This window comes from Schistocerca nitens, chromosome 2 (assembly GCF_023898315.1).
Source record: "Schistocerca nitens isolate TAMUIC-IGC-003100 chromosome 2, iqSchNite1.1, whole genome shotgun sequence".
In the NCBI taxonomy this organism is placed as follows: domain Eukaryota; kingdom Metazoa; phylum Arthropoda; class Insecta; order Orthoptera; family Acrididae; genus Schistocerca; species Schistocerca nitens.
In genome coordinates, this window is record NC_064615.1 from 372,257,100 (window position 1) to 372,277,841 (window position 20,742).

At 38.1% G+C, this 20,742-nt stretch overlaps 1 protein-coding gene across 1 annotated transcript in view; it reads right to left on the minus strand.

The window, feature by feature from the left end:
* Positions 1 to 1,830: 1,830 nt before the first annotated feature.
* Positions 1,831 to 20,742, minus strand: part of LOC126236197 (DNA-directed RNA polymerase II subunit RPB1) — a 47,230-nt gene continuing 28,318 nt past the window's right edge. The window contains exons 21-26 of the mRNA XM_049945306.1: positions 12,898 to 13,127; positions 11,741 to 11,944; positions 11,327 to 11,630; positions 5,079 to 5,267; positions 2,540 to 3,678; positions 1,831 to 2,139 (exon numbers count right to left, since the gene is read on the minus strand). Coding sequence (XP_049801263.1) covers positions 2,543 to 3,678; positions 5,079 to 5,267; positions 11,327 to 11,630; positions 11,741 to 11,944; positions 12,898 to 13,127 — 2,063 coding nt within the window. The 3' untranslated portion in view covers positions 1,831 to 2,139; positions 2,540 to 2,542. The remainder of the gene's footprint in view (positions 2,140 to 2,539; positions 3,679 to 5,078; positions 5,268 to 11,326; positions 11,631 to 11,740; positions 11,945 to 12,897; positions 13,128 to 20,742) is intronic.

The following is a 20,742-nucleotide window of genomic DNA, read 5'->3' on the forward strand; positions in this document are numbered from 1 at the left end:
GACATCAACATTCCACTGTCAACCAAAACAGCACTCACTGAAGACGTTCATAATTAAAAATACTAACAGCCAGGTGACACTGATCCCTCAGCATGGGAATCCTGCTGCCACAGAGAGCCATGTCACTCTTAGAGTGAAAACCCTAGGTACCTCCCTTCTTGGCTTCCCTGTTGATGCCAGGAAGGATAATTTTAATAGTAATAATACTGCTGTCAGCATGGATTTCAGCTCCACTGAGGCATTCAGACCTACGTACTGAAGCATTATCTTTTTTTGTGACCTCTAAAGAACTCTGTGGGAAAAGGATATTGAATTCCTAAGTGTATTTCGGTGAGTTTTTTTTTTTTTTTTTTTTTTTTTTTTTTTTTTTGTGAAATGACATTAGTAAAATGCAGATAAACACCTTTCTTCTTTTAAAATCAAAGTACACATGTTAAAAGAGAAGCGTCTAGAATGCATTAGAACTTTTACATTACATCGTTGATAACTTAACAGTAGATAACTCTTCAATTATCATATCATCATATTTCTATCTTTCTTCTGAATGGGCTCCGAGAGAGCGGATGTAGGTTTCAGTGTACTACAATTTGCTGGAAATATATAAATTGTTATTATACTTAATCATGTGTAATTATTTAAAGATCACATACCTTCTCCTTATCTCCTTGTAATGATGATAAATTTTATAGTATTTTTATGTTTTACAGCAAACGAATACTGGAAGCAGATTGATTATGATGAAACAACCGAACACTGTTCATGTTCATTCGTTAAATCTGCTTTAATTGAAGACAGAACCCTTCACTGATATCATTTTAATTATAGTTTTCTTTATTCATGTATCTTTCTGCATAAGAATTTCTCTCAATTGATTGGTCACACATCATCGAAAAATAAGCATCATCCAACATCCTCACTGGCCAGATACAATCCTATTTTATGAAATCTTATTAATGATGGTACACCTGCAAGCTGAGTAATTTTAATTTTCACATTACCAACTTGCTTGCACCATACAGTGTACCACCAAAAGATATTTACACCAACATCACTGGAATATGCCTTCTTGTTGTGACGATTAATTTACTTGAAATCTAGTATTACTCATATTTTGCAGAGTTGCTCATTGAGAAACCTTTCATTGAAATATCTCATTGCCCAAGAAAGGCAAGTTTCACTGCCCTGCACTGAAAGTACTTATGGTATGGCAGTTCTCCATGGAATGGTTCTCTCAAGAGCAAAACAGTTCTAACAGTATTTTTAATACCATCTGAGAAAACTAATAAGCTTGTTAAATCATATACCCATTTGGAAATTCCACAACCCAATATACTCCATCAACTTGTCAAAAATCCCAAACCCTACTTAAGGATCAAAAATTTTCTTCGGCAATATGCATTCTGATCAGCCACTGAATGAGTGTGTTGTTATAATCACACAATTAAACACAACTAACCTGCCTCTAATTTGTCCACAGCAACACTACACAAACTATCTCAATATTGGTAACAAAATATTCAAAAATAAAGTAAAATAAATAATCTGATCATTCTAAATTTTCCATTTAGCTATTAATATCATAAAACACTTAAACAGTCAATTTCTAACAAAATTCAAGAAATAAAGAATAACTACTGTGAAGGTAATTTAAGATACAAGAATGCCAACACACATTATCACATAGATAACTGCTTAATAAGGCCTTAACTTTTCTCCTAGTTGTTCCAAAAATGACAGTGTGTTTTTGACATTCCACAAACATAATGTGTGTGCATTGTCAACAAAGCAGCATTCATTACTACAAATGATTAGACAATGAAACAAGAAGAATACAGATAACATTTTTATTTACATAAAAGTGACTGTACATTTATATTTGACATTGTACTTTAACAAACATAAAAAATAGAGAGTGTTCAAGTAAAAAACACATGTCTTCATGGACATGCAGCATATAAAATGCAACAAAAAATATTCAACTATTAAGTTAAATAACATTGGATATGTAGATTGGAATTCCATCACAGAAATACAATAAAATCACATTTAATTTAATAATATTTACTATCAGTATAAAATTATATAAATATAATACAAAGTGTCTCTGATTTGTTTCTTTGCAGATGGATGCTGCAAGACCTGGAAAAAAAGATCACAAAAAATAAAATTTAACAATGTTTCAATTTCCCTCTCCCCTTACTCTCTTTTTTAAAATTCTAACTGGTATATTTATGGCAGGAATATGTGTGTGACAACTAAGTTATGCAAATCTGATAGGGAATGTAAGCTGCCATTAAACCATACAGCAAACTTATCAGACGAATCTTGAAAAGTGTATAAATTGTGCTGCTAGAGCTATCAGCAAATAAGTAACAGCAAAGCCAGAAAGAACACACCCAAAGTGATTACATGGACCATATCTGACTCTTACATCTGCAACAACAACATTTGTTTATTTATTTATTTATGTATTACCTATGTAAAAATCATTAAGAAAGAGACCAAGCATTGGCATCAAATGAGAGCTTCAGGTACTGACCTTTTAATCATCTGTCTCATACGAAGGAGACGATGGTGAATATGTTGGTGAAGTTGGAGAGTAGCCAGGAGCCCCTCCAGGTGAGTATGTTGGGGATGATGGACTGTAGTTGGGTGATGTAGGGGTGTATGTTGGACTGGTAGGTGAATACTTTGAGCTTGCAGCAGGTGAGTATTGAGGGCTTGTTGGTGAGTACAGAGGGCTTGTAGGTGAATAATTTGGAGATGACGGTGAGTACCGTGTGGATCCACTGGGAGTATGTTTTGGAGAACTTGGTGAGTATGAAGGTGAAGTGGAACTGTAAGCAGGAGAGCTTGGTGAATACTGAGGAGAAGCAGGTGTGAACTGAGGGGATGAGGCAAAAGAGGGTGATGTTGGTGAGTAGGATGGAGATGTTGGTGAATATTTGGGACTACTGGGGGAATAGCTGGGACTTGTTGGTGAATATCTGGGTGAGCTTGGTGAATACGAAGGGCTGGTAGGAGAATATGATGGTGAAGCAGGAGTGTAATTTGGAGAGCTAGGAGAGTAGCTTGGACTAGCAGGACTGTATGAGGGACTTGTGGGTGAATAGGATGGGCTGGTAGGAGAATATGAAGGAGACGTTGGGCTATAGGATGGAGAGGTGGGGCTGTACGAAGGAGATGTTGGACTGTAAGATGGTGAAGTTGGACTGTACGATGGTGAAGTTGGACTGTAGGAAGGAGAAGTTGGGCTGTAAGATGGTGATGTTGGGCTATAAGAAGGAGATGTTGGACTGTAAGATGGAGATGTTGGGCTGTAGGATGGTGATGTAGGGCTGTAGGAAGGAGAAGTGGGACTGTATGAAGGCGAAGTTGGAGAATAAGAAGGACTTGTTGGTGAATAGTGTGGAGAAGTGGGGCTGTATGAAGGGCTTGTTGGACTGTAATGTGGGCTGGAGGGTGTCAAGCTTGGTGATGTTGGAGCATAAGCTGGGCTGGAAGGAGCATATGTGGGAGATGCTGGACTAGGAAGGTATGGGCTCATTGCAGGTCCTGGTGATGATGGACTTCCTGGTGTTGGTGACCATGGAGAGAAGCCTGGTGACATGCCACTTGCATCACTTGCTCCTGATGGTGAGAAACAAGGACCTCCCGGGGTCATGCCACTGCCAAGAACTGTAAAGAATGAACAATAATTACAACAAATGTGTTTACAATGAAAAGTATCTCCAAAATAAAAATAAAATAAATGCTTCTTTAGTTTACTTTGGAAAAAATTCACATCACGCCGAAAGTTCAGAATAGTTGAAAGGTGAGATCAGTATTTGTTCAGTAACTATTACCACACTGTTTCCTCAAATTAAAAATTTCATTGGTCCTCTATTGTGGTGTGCTATTTACCATTTTTATATTTTCTCTTTATACCACAGTGATCACCAAAAAATCTGTTACCATGAAATTCCCCCAGCTGTCATACTTTTTGACTCAAACCATTCTTCGATTAATTAAATTCCATTTCCTCCTAAGAGTATGACTCTGTTTACATCTGAGACTTTAGGAATGATCAGCATTGCCTGGCTTAGTCCAAAGTATACCTTTTCCTTTCGGGATGCTTGAAAAAGATTGTTTACCTAAAACCAACGTAATGGGCTCCACAAAATGTGGTGTGTATTCTTTTGGACACGTCCAAAAGAAAAGACACCACGTACACAATTAACGTGATGATGACCAATTGATCACTTCAGTGCAGATGCACACCACACTTTAACTCTTACAGGGATCAGTGAAATGCCGTGAGTAATGAAGATGATGGGCAAGGGGCACAACATCAAGTAGTGTGTGGATAAATTGAGAATTTGGGTCTGACAGGAGGCATGTTAGGGTAGTCCGTGCAGTTGCGATGAACACTGTGTCCAGATAGTGGAGTGGACAGCACATCTGCCTAGTAAGCAGAAGACCTGGTTCAAATCCCATTCCCACAAAAATTTTCATGTTTCCCGTTGATTTAAATTAATCGCCACTAGCAGCTGATGTCATTAATTCCTTTCTATCTTTAATATTTTTAGAACCTCTATCATTCTCCACTTCAACCCATAATCTCTTATTATAACAAATTTTTTTGGCCTCTCCTGTCACTGCATTCCAGTTCCTAAGAAACGTAGTGACAACTTCTCCTCCATTATTAAAATTTCTTTGACCAGTTTGTACACTACTTCTGTCCTACCTCATGTAATATGAAGCAAACAGTGTGAATAAACACCATATATCTGGGCTCTGCCAACTCATCTCCTATTTGCATTTCCTGAGTAAAGGGCTCTGTGCTTTCCACTATAAAGAGTTACATTATTTAATGAATTGATTTCACAAATTCTTAATGAATTTGGTGTCAAATTTTCAGAACACATTTTGTGGGCATTACTTTAATTTACATGCAGAAGTCAACAGACCATTTAGGGGATAATCAGTTTACCAGATTTATTCAAGTGACTATTGGCCACCGACACTGTACCATAGTCTTCACAGTTCTTAATGCACAATTAACCTTTAAAGAAGAAATTTATGCCCAAGAAAAATACCTGGTGACCAGGCACTGTTGTATGCAGGTGTAGTTCCTTGGTTCCATGGGGTCATTTGTGGACTCATTGATGGCGTTGCTGCACTACCAAAGAACATTCCTGCTCCTCCCATCATGCCAGCTCCCACACTCATTGGTATTTCTATTCCTGCTTTGCATTTGTCAGCATCAAGCAACAAATCAAATGCACCTGTAACACAAGATTTTGACAAACTTTATTTCAACATTCATATTACAATAATATGCACCTTTTTATCTTACAATCTGAGTCTGGATGAATTATTGAATTTTGATATGATTAAAATAGAAAACTGATGTGAAAAAACACTTTTTTTGTGACTTGACAAAAGACTTCCAGATGAAACTTTTAAGTTACTGAAGAATGTAACAGCTGTGTTTTTGTTCAACCTTTCACCATGTGATGCATATATCTGCACAGGATATTTCTTAACTAAACATAAACACACTGTAATTAGTTAAATTATAAGTGGGAGTTCTACACACCTAAGAGCCTCGACATTTTCGTTCAAATATCTGAAAACTAACAGAAGTGTTTTATACTGTTTGAGGCAATTGCTAGTAGTACTAAAAAATAAATTCTCGTAACTCATAAATAGCAGATGTTTTCCAATGTCTACAGCCTTGTGGTGCTCACTGAATTACTGTGTTAGGAGATATGGAAGCACAGACCCTCAACATAATAATAATAATAATAATAATAATAATATTTTCTAGACTTCTCATTCTGCACTCCAAGGAGTAGAGCGAGCTGTTCCAGATCCACCCCATTAAAGGGTCGCAGTTCTCTTCAGCCAACTATCAGTTAAGTTGATAGTGGGGCAAACGGCGAATCCCATATGAGAATAAGTGGGAGGGGCTTACCAGTTACAGCATTCACCTTACAATCAGGGGAAACCTCAAAAACCTTAGTCGGAACTGGTGGATAGGAACATTATTAGTTTATTTATGGGACATCATCCTTCACTGAGGATGTTGTCCTAGCCAAAAATAAAGAAGTTGTATGTGTGTAAGGTGTGTACCAGGTGGTTACAATTAAACTTTCCCTCTTAAACACATTAAACACTGAAAGCAATTACCATATGAGTACCAAACTTGGTAGCATAAATGTCAAGGACATGGGGTAGAGAAATAATGCAGAATCAATTCAACTGAAACACTTTTTAAGTGTTGCTATGGTACATCATGCTAATCCATACCGGTACCATTACGGCGCCCATCAGTATCCAGAAGAGTTTGAAAGCACAGGATTGCAGAATGAAGCATATCCGTATGTGTGCTGGCTAACTCTATTGCTATGCCGCACTTCGGATCAGCGTGTGTGAATGTTCCCCTGGTAAACCCCGTCCTTCAGGTAGAAATTACAGAGAGTGAAATCAACTGATCGTGCCGGCCAAGCGTCTGGAAACAATCATCTAATAATTCGATGTTTCCAAATGTGTTTCAGAGAAGCAGGTGAACTTCACAAGCAATGATCGGTAGGAACCCATCTTGCATAAAAACTGTTGAGTGCAATGCGTGTCTCTCCTGTAGGGCGGACATGGCACACACCGGCGAAGCATATCACAGTAATACTGGTTACTCACAATGCACGTCTTTGGTCCTTGAGTGCCAACCTGGTGAAGATCCCCACACTCTGCACTTCTGTTGTGTTCACCTCATACATCAGAGAAAAATGAGCTTTGTCTGACCATAAGACGGTCCAGGGCCAGTCACTGTCAAGTTCAATTCTTGTGAGAAAGTGGAGAGTGAAGTCAACATGTCGAGAGTTCTGTGGTGCAAATTGCTGTACAATATGGATCTTGTATGGATACCATTTGAGAAAGGGTCAAAGCACCTTCCATATAGTGGACCACAGGGTGTTCCAACTTTTGTAACACCGCACGCATACTGCCTGACGATCAGGAATTGCGTGCAGCATTCTCTACCATAGCAACAGCGATTCCCTTTCGAACTACTTCATCATGCTCGCACAGCAGGTGGAGAAGGACCCTTCCAGGGGATGAGTTCTATTTTTCTTTGTTCTCGATTTGAAGTTTCCACTGGGGTACAGCTAATCATGGCCCTTCATTATCTAAGGAGGAAGTTAATCCTACCCCCCTTCCCCCCCCCCCCCCAAAATCCATTTTCTCTAACCATTCAGGAGTGAAACCGACCATGATGACAAAGATAAGTAAGACAAGGGGAAAGTGATTTGCCTTGCATGTTAGAAGCTCCTGAAAGGCCTTTATGGCCGAAAGCTTTAATTGTGTGAATCTTTTTGTTGTGCCTATTGCAACTCAGCATCTCCGCTATATGGTGAATAGCAACTTTCCTTCTCTGGTATTGTTACATTCCATCCTGGATTTTCCATTGTTTGCTTTTCAGAAATTAAGTAGAAGATGCTCTATAAATACTGTAAGCAGTGCATGCACTGAACGTAAGTGTTTTTGACTAAATACTATGAAACTGGATTTTTTTTTTAGTTTATACAGGTGTACCAAGTAATAAACCAGCTACTGAAGTTGTCAGGTGACACTGTAACAATTCTCAACGGGTATTGAAAACTGGAGCACAAATGAAGAGACATCCATGAGGAGAAATAGTATTTATGATGATCACCGAAATAATGATATCAAGGTGTTGCAACAGGAGAGATGTATTTTGACTGTGTCATAATCCTGAAATACCACCAAGAAACAAAAACAACCAAAATTGTTACATTACAACCAAATAATTCAAGCAGTGGACAAGTGTCATGTGACATTAGTACAAACTGATATATTCTGAAAGTTCATTTGTTTAAGCCCAGACACTGAATTCAGGTAAATGAACAGACCACAGTCATCAAATTTTAAAGAAGTACCACTGAGAAAGAATAAAATCAGAAGTCCTCCCATCAGAGGAGTCAAGATGTTTTAACATTTTCTCAAATGTGCTTGTTTTATGTCGATAATAAATCTCTTTATCTCAACAACAAACAAACACAGAGAAGATTACTACTGCGTGACACACACCTGGCAACACAAATGGGAGCACACTTTGGCCTCCAACTTGTCAGTGTTATGATTAATTACCCACCTCTCTTGTGAACCACAACAAACTCTCTATGAGACTGGCAGATTGGCACTGGAACCACTGTGTATCTGCGTTCCTCTTTATTCTTATCATAGAATATATCACAAATGTAAACAGAAGTACAACTATATTAACCCTGCTACCTTCCTTAGAAAAGCTATACACATATGCTCTTTCAGGTCATAACGATTGTATGATATTTAAAGGGCATGATGATCATAAATTGTTAAAAATTATTATAATTTTTACAATTAAAATAAATTTTACAGAATCGCGTGCCAACAATCTCTACGATGACATAAGCTCTGCCCTCAAAGAGCTGTTGGGGAACAGTTTTACTTAGCGCGTAAATTGTCAAGCACAGGAAAAATAAGAATAGAGTTTGGCTCAGAATGCCACAATTTGGGCAGTGGTATTCTGATGTGAGCTTTACAAACACGTTTGTTACAATTTGAACATTTCATTGCCGTCTTGTTGTTACAACTTGATGAACATAATTTGCATCTGGCGTGTATGCAGTTTCAGTTGCCACCATTGGAGACTGGTGCTGATGGAATTCCTGTTGGTGTTGTTCTAACAACAGCCACTCACTGTATATTTCAAAGCAGCATTTTTCTAGATTCAATGTAAGGAGTAGCTAGGAGTCTTCTCAATTCATTGAGAAATATTTTTCTTTTGTAAAGAATATCTTTTTCCACCACGAATTTATTTTTCTGTACAACACAAAAGCATTGTAGGCAGAAGTATATTGTAGAAGATGATCACTGGCCAGTGGTTGGATTTCCTCTTGCATGTGTATGTGCCAGTAAGTTGATCCATTGCGTCAACTGCTCCCTTACTTGCATTGTAGTCCAATGTTTTTGGTTTCTTGTCTTCTCTGTTGCTTATTTGCTCACTGTTGTGCACTGTGCTCATCAGAACAACCTGTTTGTTCTCTCTTGGAACACAAAATTCGACTACGGTACCCGTAACAAAAAAGAACTTTGAAGTGTGTACACCATCTTTGCTTGATATGTTATTAGGGAGTTCAGGCTACTGTCCCCAGTATTGTAAGATATCTTTTGATAAGTCCTTGGCCTGATGCATATTATGTGAAGAAACTGTCATACATGACATTTTGTCTTTTTAGCTCATGTGTCAGATCCACGACAATCCTCATACCTTTATTTTTCTTAGGCGCTTGCCCATGTAATTTTGCTTTATAGATTTGTGTCTTTGTAGCATAAGTAGTATGACTAACACACAGTGTCCACACTTTTACCCCATATTTTGAGGGTTTGCTCATTATATATTGTTGTTCTTCCACAGTTACATTTGTGCCTGGATTATATGGTTTCGAAAGTATTTCCAGCCACTTATCCCACAAAACTCTTATAGGTGCCAACTTGTCATTTACTGTATGTGCTCTTCAATCAGAATTGCCACCAAACTGTAACACGTGATATGCACCAGAACCGATTCAGCAACATTACAGCAGAAAAGATGGCTATACCTGCTTCTGGATCCAACAGTCTCTTTGCTGACTCATGTTAAGATTTATGTCCGCCGCTCGTGGTCACATGATGGTGTTCTCGCTTCCCATGCACGGTGTCCCAGGTTCATTTTCCCGGCGGGTCAGGTATTTTCACCTGCCCTGAGATGACTTGGTGTTGTGTCATCATCACCACCACCACCACCACCCATCCTCATCATGGTCGGAGGAAGGCAACGGCAAACCACCTACATTAGGACCTCGCCTAGTACAGTGGTGCGGGTCTCCTGCATCATTTCCCTATGCTCTGTCAAGAAGCATGGGATTTCATTTCCACTCTCGCCGGACCAGGAGTCAGTTATATAATTTTTGCACTAGATGCTCTTCCTGTTTGCGGAAAAGGTTCTAGACTCCACATGATCTTTCTGTCTTTAGACTGAATCAGTTAAACAGCTTAAACATTGTCATCTGAGGTATCAATTCCTGAAACGCCTTCTCCATCTGATGAATGATGTCATCACTGGTGCATTTTTTTTTCTTCAGAAATATTCTCCTTGCTACCAGATGCATTAACTAAAGCATTAACTAATGCTTCCAATTGCCCCATCAGAAGGGATTCACTGTCATGATAGCAACATAGAAATTGCTACGATACATACATGAATTGTGTCTGCACACAACAGTTAATAAAATGTAATTGTTAGCGAGACAATGTGCTATCAAAATTTGAACACAAACAGTGATTTGCACTGTTATGTAACCTTCACAGATTTCAACATTTATTTTGTCATTAAAAAAAAATTTAAAAAATACTTCAGGCACGTAGAAATAAACTTGACTATGGTATCTCCACATTCTGTGAATTTTTTAAGACCCCCAGGTAATACTAACCGGAGGAACCCAAGCATAACAAATTAAGTTCTAGCAAGGTTAAGAGAAGGATTTTTTTTTTTATTTGAGCTTTAAGGTATTTAGAATGTCTACAAAAACAAAGTCATCAAGTTTGGAGCAATACCTTTTAAATATTAAAAAGTTATGGAAGAACAAATTTATTTTCAGGTCATACTGACCCAAAGATAACAGCAGGGTTAAGTCAAGCCAGACACTGGGCATGCAGCTGATAAAATCAGCAATATACAGCATGCTGCACAGCCTAAAAGACTGAATTACTATTTAGTATGTCACAGCAATGAAGAGATGTACAATATAGATAGTTTTGGAAATTCAATTTTAATTTCTGTATAATCCTTATCCAATTGTGTGTTGCTCTGCACAAGATGTTCATTAACTTTTTAGTCTCTTCAACAAAAAACCAGTTTCTTTCAAATCTTACAACCCTCTTTCCTGGTGGAGCATCATTAAAAATCTAAAACTGCAGGAATCTTTCAGTATATCTCAGCTATTCATCTGTTACTACATAGTAAGTAGGCATTTGTTTTCCTTCCTTACCATGTTGTAAACACTCATCTAGAATTCTGTAAATTTCATTTTTAGATCAACACAGGAGATTAGATAGAACAACTGGATAGAACAACGTGTACTTCACTTTTATGAGTACTTTGCAAATAACATATACTCACAGACTAGGTGAGATTGTTTTATTATGTCATTATTTTATATCCAGATCAGCAAAAAACAACTCTCAATCCCATTTTTAATTAACCACAGAACACGGTCAATATCTATATGATTTGTCAACTTACCTGTGCCTAATCGCGGCAGCTGCCCCATAATAATATTTTCTGAGACACCTCTCATTGGATCAACTTCTGCATGTGAAGCAGCATCCATAAGCACGTCAACAGTTTCTTCAAAGGAACATCTCATTAGCGCTCCGGTATCCTGTCTGTTAATTCCGTGACGTGTGATAGCCATCAAATGACCTTTAGCTGTCATCACGTCACACAGAAGAGCAAGATGTCGATAGTTTACATAGAGACCATAGAACTGCAGAACTGTGTTCATTTCCTTCTCAACTGATTTACGCACAGCCTCTATACCCAGTACCTATTTTTTAAAAAAAAAAAAAAAATTATTTGTATGAACGTTCAAAAATGTACTTCCTCAAACTGCCTATACATAAAAACATTCACACACAAATAATAAAACATACTTACAGAGAAAATTTCACAGATGTCATTGGAGAAAGTCCTGACAGGATCTACATCTCTCTCACTGAGTACTTTCATCATACTTGTTCCATCAGTTTCCAGAAGCCACTCAGCAATGGCTTTGAACTCACCAGTTTCTGTAATTACAATCCTTTTCTTCGAATCAGTCTGAGGAAGATGCATGTACACTTTTCCAATAGCTTCAATACCCTGTAAAGAAAAACAGAAATTAAAGAACAAAAACCAAGGAAACAACTTTTTTTAAATTAACAGCATATGTATTTAGAAGTCGCTAATTCCATAAGAACTGTACTCATTGCCACAACAATTAGATTTGCCCAAATGATGAGACTGGAAAGCGGTAATCCAACCAAACCACCCGGTACCACTATCTCTACTTACTGTAATATGCTGAGCACAGTCAGTAAGAAGAAGATAAATATAATCTGCTGTTTTAACAATTTTCTTCTCTTTAGTAATAGACAGCTTTCAGTAATTTTGGAGAACACTTCTTGTGGAGAACAGTAGTTTTTCTTAGTACTTTAAAATGAACATAGACAGCCTCAACCACAAGAAACCTTTATTTTTGCAGTTACTGGCCATCTTCATCTTCAGACCTCATATCATGATGGCAGGTGGTGGTGGGGAATGGAACAGGTGTTAAAAACCCCACAAATATCACCTGCTCAGTAACAGACAGAAACCGGTAACCACAAAAATAAAGGTTTGTTGCAGTCAAGACTGTTATAATTATATCAAATTTTTAACTCTGTGCCAATTCATGCAAACATTCAATCATTAAGGATTAAAGTGATAGTGGTGAGCAATTGATCTCTGTGCCTGCAGGACACACAAAAGTTCCAGTAGTAGCTGCAATTATCATGCTTCGTGTGTTTCAAATACAAATTAGCAATAAAAACATAGTGGCTCAAAAAGATTACGTCCCCTTTTTGGGGATGGTATATTTTTTCCTCACTTCTACAAAGTGACATTTACTAATTTATGTTTCATAAATGAAACCATAATTGAAATATACACTCAAAGTACACATTATCGAACTCTCCTCCCCAGGAAAACACACATTCAGTGTAGTAAATGATAAATACTATAGTTCTGCCATTTAAAAATGCAGCAAACAGGTAATATTTTTCCTTTACACTTACCTGCAGAGTCATTTCTGACAGCATATTTGCCTCAATACATCTGAGGAACATATCATCTTCCATTTTATCAACGGTTTCTCCTTCCTCTTGAAACTTATTTTCATCACTATTCATAATTCTGATGCGGAGAACCAATTTTTCAGCATTGTCATCATTAAATATACAATTCAAATCGTCTCCAAAACCAGCATTTATTTTTTCTGCTATCTGTTCCATAGTCAGCTTTTTGTCTGTCAAAAAAGAAATAAAATTAATAAGCAATGTACATATGCTGACGTAGTTTGTTACAATCATCAAAAGGTGTCATCAGTTCCTTAATGGGCCACATGATTGGTTTCAAATGCACAGGACTTCTAATTACATTTTACATTGAATTCCCTGTGGAATTAGATCCTTTCCTAGCTCACATTTATTGAGAATTTCTTAAACAGAGAATGGTTTCATGCCAGCGTCTAGGAACAGGGTGAGAGGTAGGATGCACAGAATTCCAGACCAATACTCTAGATGTATACATGGACAAAAATTTCCACGATTTTCCCCCTGATTTCCCAATTAACAAAACCCTTTTCCCTGGGTGAAAATATACTATATCTCATGTGAAAGAACATTTTTTCCACTTTAAGTCACTACATACTTTGCCCCGGAGCTGTAAAACTTGCCAATGCTTTCAATGGTAGGTTTTATTCACCAACATCAAACTCCCGGTACTTTAGGGGAAAAAAACATGTTTCGGAAAGATATTTGAAGCACAGCGACAGGTGTACTATATATTTTCATATATTATGAGAGAGTAAATGCAAATTCCACCAAATAGAGCAAGGTAGCTTCCGAAGCAATGAAATCGAGATTGTGATGTGCTTTTGTCAGCCAATCCTAGATCAGCCACATGATCTCACCAGCCAGTGACAGCAGATATTCAGAGCATAGGACTTGTGATGTAACCAGCCAATAGCAACATTAAAGTTGCGTCAACCCACAATTAGAAAATTTTAATGATTTAAATTAAGAAACACACAGTATACCTACAAGGAAAGCTAAGCTTTCACATGTAATACTACTGGTCATCAAAAATTTCTTGATTTCTTTGCTGAGGGTCACAAGCAGTATTATAAATTTCAACACTGTGCACCGAACATTTTGTGGGTTACTTGATCAAATACATGTTCCATCGAGCACTTCAACTTTCTCTTAGAAAAGGTAATGGCATGTAAAATGGCTCAAGGTCTCACCCCACCCTATTTTTCCCAACGATAATTACACTTTTTGCCATTGTTACTGCACAATTTGTGTTCTATGAGAGAATTAAAATAAATATAAAAAACTAACCTTGAAGCTTGGTCTCTTTAGTGTGTGTTACAGTTTAAGATATATCAAACACAAATGTGCCAGTAAAATTTAAAATAATGGCACAAATGGCTGATCATCTGGGCCCAAAATTTTTCTCAGTGGCTGGTCCTCAAAATGTTAAGTTTTGTATGAGAGTCAAACACTCCACAATTTTTAAGAAGTTCACTGCACATTCTCACACATAACGTAACTTATCTTGCTTAACAGAATTTACTTTGAAAGTAACACTTCTCAAACCACTATTCACAATATTTTCCCACGAGCTGTTAGAAATGTAAACAGTTGTGACATCACACTCATTGAAAGCAATTCGTTGTTACAAAGTGTTGCATAATCTTCATCCTAAAGCATTTTGACACATTTTTCTGTTGGCAGACATTTGTGTGTGCACTATATTTTGTTGTTGTCAATGGCACATTTTCTTTGCAACTTAAGTTTTATTTTGGTGTTATTCTCTTGTTTATGTTTTATTGCTGCAGTAACGGGATGAAGTAAAAGTCTTTGTTAGAGAATCAGTTCTTACCAGTTAATTTTTTTAACAGAGAACTAAAGCAATGAAAAATTCCTGAAATTCTAAAAAAGTCCCAGGTTTTTCCCAGATTTACCGGGGCATATAAACCTTGATATCACTGATGTCCATCCATTGCAGAACCTTAGAATGTGTTACAGTCTAAGCTCAAACATTAAGAAGTTCCTGGAGATAACAAGTTTCTCGAGAAATAGCATGGATTCAGGAAAAACCACTCATTCAAAACACAGCCACCTTTTTTCATATGCAACATCTTGTTAATAACAGATGCAAGTACACACGTAGATAATGCAGTTCTACATTTCAGAAATGTACCACATTACTGACTACTAACTAAGAAACAAACATACGGAGAGTGTGTTCACTATTATTTTATTGGGTTTAGGAATATTTGACCAATAGAATGCTATAAATTATACTGGACTTTGGATGTTCCAAAGAAACTAAAGTAAAATCAGCTGTGACCCCAGGACATCTAATGTTTCCAATACACATGAAAAATTTATCAGATGGGATCAGCAGCACAGTGAAAATGTTCACCGGGGGAGGGGGGCGGGGGGGGGGGGGGGGGACTTTGTGAATGTTCAAAATGTAACCATATGTACAAATTAATTCGTGATGTGAAATTCAAGCGATTTGTTTTGCATTATTATGATCTATTGTGCAAAATGATCCATGAAACATGCAACTAATTAGCTCTTGCTAATAGCTACTGGAAAGTAATGTCACAGGACAATTGTAAAAAAACTGAAGAAAGACTTGGACAAAATTTGAACCGGGTGTAATGAATAGCAGCTCTCTTGAAAAATGGATGAATGAAAGCAAATGCGTATAACAAAGTTAAAGAACCAAACAGTATGAGATTACAAGATTAGTGGTGAATGTCTTGAGCACATCATTTTGTGTAAGTATTTAGGGGTAATACTTAGAAGCATTATGTAATGGTATGATTATTAGATTTTTTTTGAAAGGGTTCTGGGAAGAAAGAACGTATCTTCAAAGGTAAGGTCATACAAGACACTAGTACAACCAATTTTAGAGTACTGTTCCCATGTTTGGAGTCCTTATCAAGTAGGCATGATACCAGACATCAAACTAATTCAAAATGCACTGCTAGAATTTTAACAAGTTGGTAAAGCCCAACTGAAAATGTAACAAGAAATGCTCGGCCAACTAAAATAAGAATCCTTAGAAGATAGGCAAAATATTCTAGCATTCGCAGCACAGTAGAATTATACGTTATAATATCTTTGTATGACTCCTCCTCTTTGGTATAAATAAATGTTCTTGTTGCTGTGAAAGCACATAGTGTGTCTTGAGCCCTTGTCTGATGTATATGCAGATAGATGCAAAAGTAAGTCATCACAGCATATCGTATCAGCAAGGCATGATGGTGAATGCAGGCCTCTGCCTACTGCAGAGGCATGCTTAATGCTTTGGCATCATGGTGTGGTAGTGCCATGGAAGTCGAGGAGAAAAAAATGGCAAGAATGTAAATTATGGACCAACTGAAGAATCTTTACGAGAACTATTATTTGCTCTCTAATATAAAAAGCATCACATATACATGTCACGGCAACCCAAAATTAGTAGGAAGGTAAGTCGACACGCATAAAATGGAGTGACAGATCATACGTGGAGTGCATCATCACAATTAACCAACCACAGAGTTTCGCTTCTGAAAAGAGAGTGAACTCAACAAATCAAATATTATTCAATTCATCATCGTGATTGGAGCATTCTCAGCTGAGACACTGCTCTCTGACTTTACACACAAGGCTCGTTTGGAGGACATGCTGTCAATTATTATACTGCTAGATGACCAAATACTTGTAAATGACCTTTTTTCAGAGAAGGATTACAATGCTGATATAATGGTGTTTGAGGAGTATACAGATAAAGCGAAGTGTGCCCTAATCATCATATTGAATGGTATCTAAAGGAAACACACTGAACCCATGTCATCTTCAAACAGAAATAATGTGGTCCCCTGGCCAACACAGTTATTACAGCAGTCACATTACCATCCACTCAATTACAGCCCTTCTCAGCAGATGTGGAGAACTGGCCTCGATTTTGGGAACAATCAGTCAATGGCAAACTCTCTTTGTCCATTACTAGTAAGAACGTCTTCCTTCAAAGCTCTCTCTAAGATGAAACTAAGATGCTTGTCAAGGGCATCGCCATAGCCACATTAACTTATTGAGGATACAAAAAAATTCTTCAGGGCTGCAACAGAGCACACCTAGATTATTTGGCAGTGAATTTGCCTATTCATTTCATATCTAACCTAAATTTAACATTCATAGAATGTATCCGAAAAATACAGCACTGAAATCATTGGTGGAAGACATCAATGCCTATGGCAGACTCTTGTACTGTGCATCTTCCCAGAAGAAATTTGTCATTGTTGGCTAATCCATGTAAAAAGACAATTTATTTGAAGAATGTTTTAAAGTTAATGGAGTTTCTACTGTCCACTCACTGCTCATATGATTCGCAGACAAGAACAACCAAATTCAAATATGCTACCCTCCGCTTCAGCTCCTAATATACAACCTAAACAGACTTGCTGTTAATGCAATACAGTAATTAGTAGCTCTCAGAACTGTATTGCATGTTCTGCACACAACAGGGTCACTGATGTCATGACTGTCAAAACATACTAGAGGTACAGGAGTGCTTCAATATTCAATATTCAGAAGTTGTGTAAATGCTGTTTTCTTTGCTTCAAGCAAGGCCATGCTTTTAAAAACTGCATCAAGAAAGGCAGTGGTTTCTGACATTCTGTAAAGGCAACCATCAAAAATCTATTTATGACCAAGAAACGTCTATCTTTTCTACAGTGCCAAACGAGGTCTAGTTCAGTGGTTCAAGACACTGGTTTTGAAGAGTGGAATTAATGAGGTAAGTTAAAATCGTATTTGATTATTCCAGATGAGACAAACCATTTGCAACATATGAGGAAGCAATATGATGATGACCAGTCATGGGCAATGTAAGGCTCAGAGTAGATGTTTGGCTCATTACAGTCACAGAGATTGAGCCATGTACGTCAGCTTTAGTGCTCTGCAGTGGCTTGCCTGTGTAATATACATCAACTGCTAGTGATCTTACAGCCAAATTTACCTGACATTGGTTAGTCATTGCAAATAATAAATGACAAAATGCAACTGGTTTCATTAAATAACATAAATGATATCAGGTAACATTGCAATTAAATGATGTGGTCGACCAAGAAGATTTTAATTGAAATGATTTGTTTATTCACTCAGTAGCTCTCTGAAATAATTACAAGATGTCGTCGTACATAAATTACTTAAATAATTAGTAATAAAATAAATCATACAGTGAAGCCCCAACATACGAATATTTTGAGAGTCCCAACAATTGTTAAAGTACAGGATGCGGCAAATGAAAGTGGCCTGGATGAGGGGGATATGACTGGATGCAAATGTATGCATATAACCACACTCCATGACGCACACACCACATTGCACACCCGCCATGTTATCCACACCAGTTCTGAGTGTAGTGCACGCCGTCTCGGTTGGAGTGGAGCAGTGCAAAGGGGACATGGTATTCACAGTGGAGCAGCAGGTGTTCGTTGTGGAAAGTTACAAGACAACAAACTCATGGGAACAGTGTGATCAGTTGTTTACTGAAAAGTTTAGTGATATCAAAGTGCCAGAAAAGCTTGCCATGCAATGCTTAGTCCAAAAATGGCGTCAGGCAGGATCTGCTTTGAACAAGTCGAAAATAATTCTGAAATATGTCCGCATACCAGAAAATGTGGCTACAGTTCATCAGAAAATGCTTCAGAGTCCTACCAAATCAACCCGATGCCTGTCTCAAGAGACCAGCACATTACTTCGATCATGCAGATGAATACTCCACCTTGACCTGCACATGCATCCCTACCAAGTGTCTGTTGTTCATGCATAAAAACCAGCAGATGCTCCTCAGTGCCCCCAGTTTTACGAGTGGCTCTTCACTGAGATAACAATGAATGGCTTGGACATGGATTTGTTCTTTATGTCTGATGAAGCCTGGTTTCACCTGACTGGTTACATCTACTCATGGTATCACATGTTCTGGGCAGCATAGACTCTGCATAACTTCCACAAAACACCACTGCATGATCAGCAAGTTGGGGTATGGTGTGCTCTGTCTGCATGCCATATTATTGGTTGCACCTTCTTTCATCAGATGCCAATTGAAGCTCATTACATTGCCAACATTTTGTAACCATTTGTGGCAGCATTAATGGAGGAGGAAAAGACCTACAGTTACTTCCAACAGGATGGGCAAATGCCCATACAGGCGGCCAAACCTTGGAGCACATTAACACAGTCTTCACACCTGACAAAGTTGTTAGCAGAGGTCAGTCTGGTCGCAGCCTTGGCTAGCTACCCAGGTCACCTGATCTGTCAAGTGTGCAATTATTTTGTGTGGGGAGCCCTTATGTCTAAGGTATCTTGTAACAATCCTCATAATCTTCAAGAACTGTAACGAAACCTTTCGGATGAAATATCAGCAATTCCAGCAGTCCAGCTTCGATCTGCCTTCAGTAAGTTACTGACCAGGGCCCAAAACAGCCAAGAGATGAATGTTGGTCACTTTCAACTTCAGCTAAAGTCATGTTAGTACTGGATTTCCTTTCCTCTGCTGCATTTCTTTGTACCCTGGAACTCTGTTCTCCAGGCCGTTTCCAGCTGGTGGCCGGACCGCCACCACCATGGCCAAACAATACTTTCGTGCTCTCAAGATTTTAAGATCTTAACTTAGGTGGCTGGGTCTTTCCCAGTTTGTGTGTTATGTTAAAATGAGCAATGTAAACAAACAACGCACAGGCTTAATTTACCTGCAGACAGTATGCAATTATGTTGCAGAACTCACAGGTGAGGAAAACCTTATACGTTGTATTCTGGACGCTGGGAGCCAGTCCACCTTTGTTAACAGATCATTCGATTGCCAGTCTGAATTTACAAGTGATTGTCACTCGGCCCCTGATGGTTGACCAACTAGAGTCCATGGTTACCATATCTTAGCCACACAGACTCATCCGTCTGAATTTAAGAGGTACAAAGAATGACGAGCAAATAATTATCAAAGCCTAATCGACAGTCCACATTACTTCAGCACCCACTCAACTGTGGCATGAGATGCCATAATTATGAAATAAGCATGTAACCTACCACTGCCCATTTTACAAATGCATGAATGTTTCCACAAATATGCTTCTGGGAGTCTATCAATATTGGCCAACTGTTCATGACAGATTGCCCATGTGAATATCTCCGCCTTAACGTCCTCGAGATTCAGCTGATTACTTAGCAGAAATAAACCAAGTGCTTCAAAAATCCACACCATCATTAATGTTATTGATCTCGTAGCATGAGAGCCAACGAATTATATCATAAGGAGTTTCTGGAATTTGGAGTAGATGGGTATTAGCTCTGAACACAAACCTTCAATGAGGGTGAGTGATCCCACGATTTTGTAAGAGTTAAATACACTTCGCACTTTCCAGTATGGGCGACAAGTAGTTGTTCTCCCAATAAGTCCATATTCATTCTTCCTAAAAACTTCCCAAATCCTTTAAGATGATCAGCTACCTTGCAAAAGTGTCTACTAAAATGCAATGACCTATGAGACGTTTACAACACTCAGTCGTTAAAATAGTGAAAAAGCTATTTTTGCTAGATCTGCTAATTAAGAAGATGCACCACCACTTAATGCTGGTTTAGAAATTGGTCCTAACATTCTACCACAAGTAATGGCTGTGCTACCACAATACCGCCTATGACGTTTCGCCATTACAGCTAATATCACTAAAGCTTTCCTTCAGCTAGATCTGCACTCCTATGACAGAGATATCATGAGTTTCCTATTCTATAAGACTCCTATCAATCCATTCTGACACTGGAAACGACTGTTTACTGCTCCAAATGTCTTCCTTTTGGTCT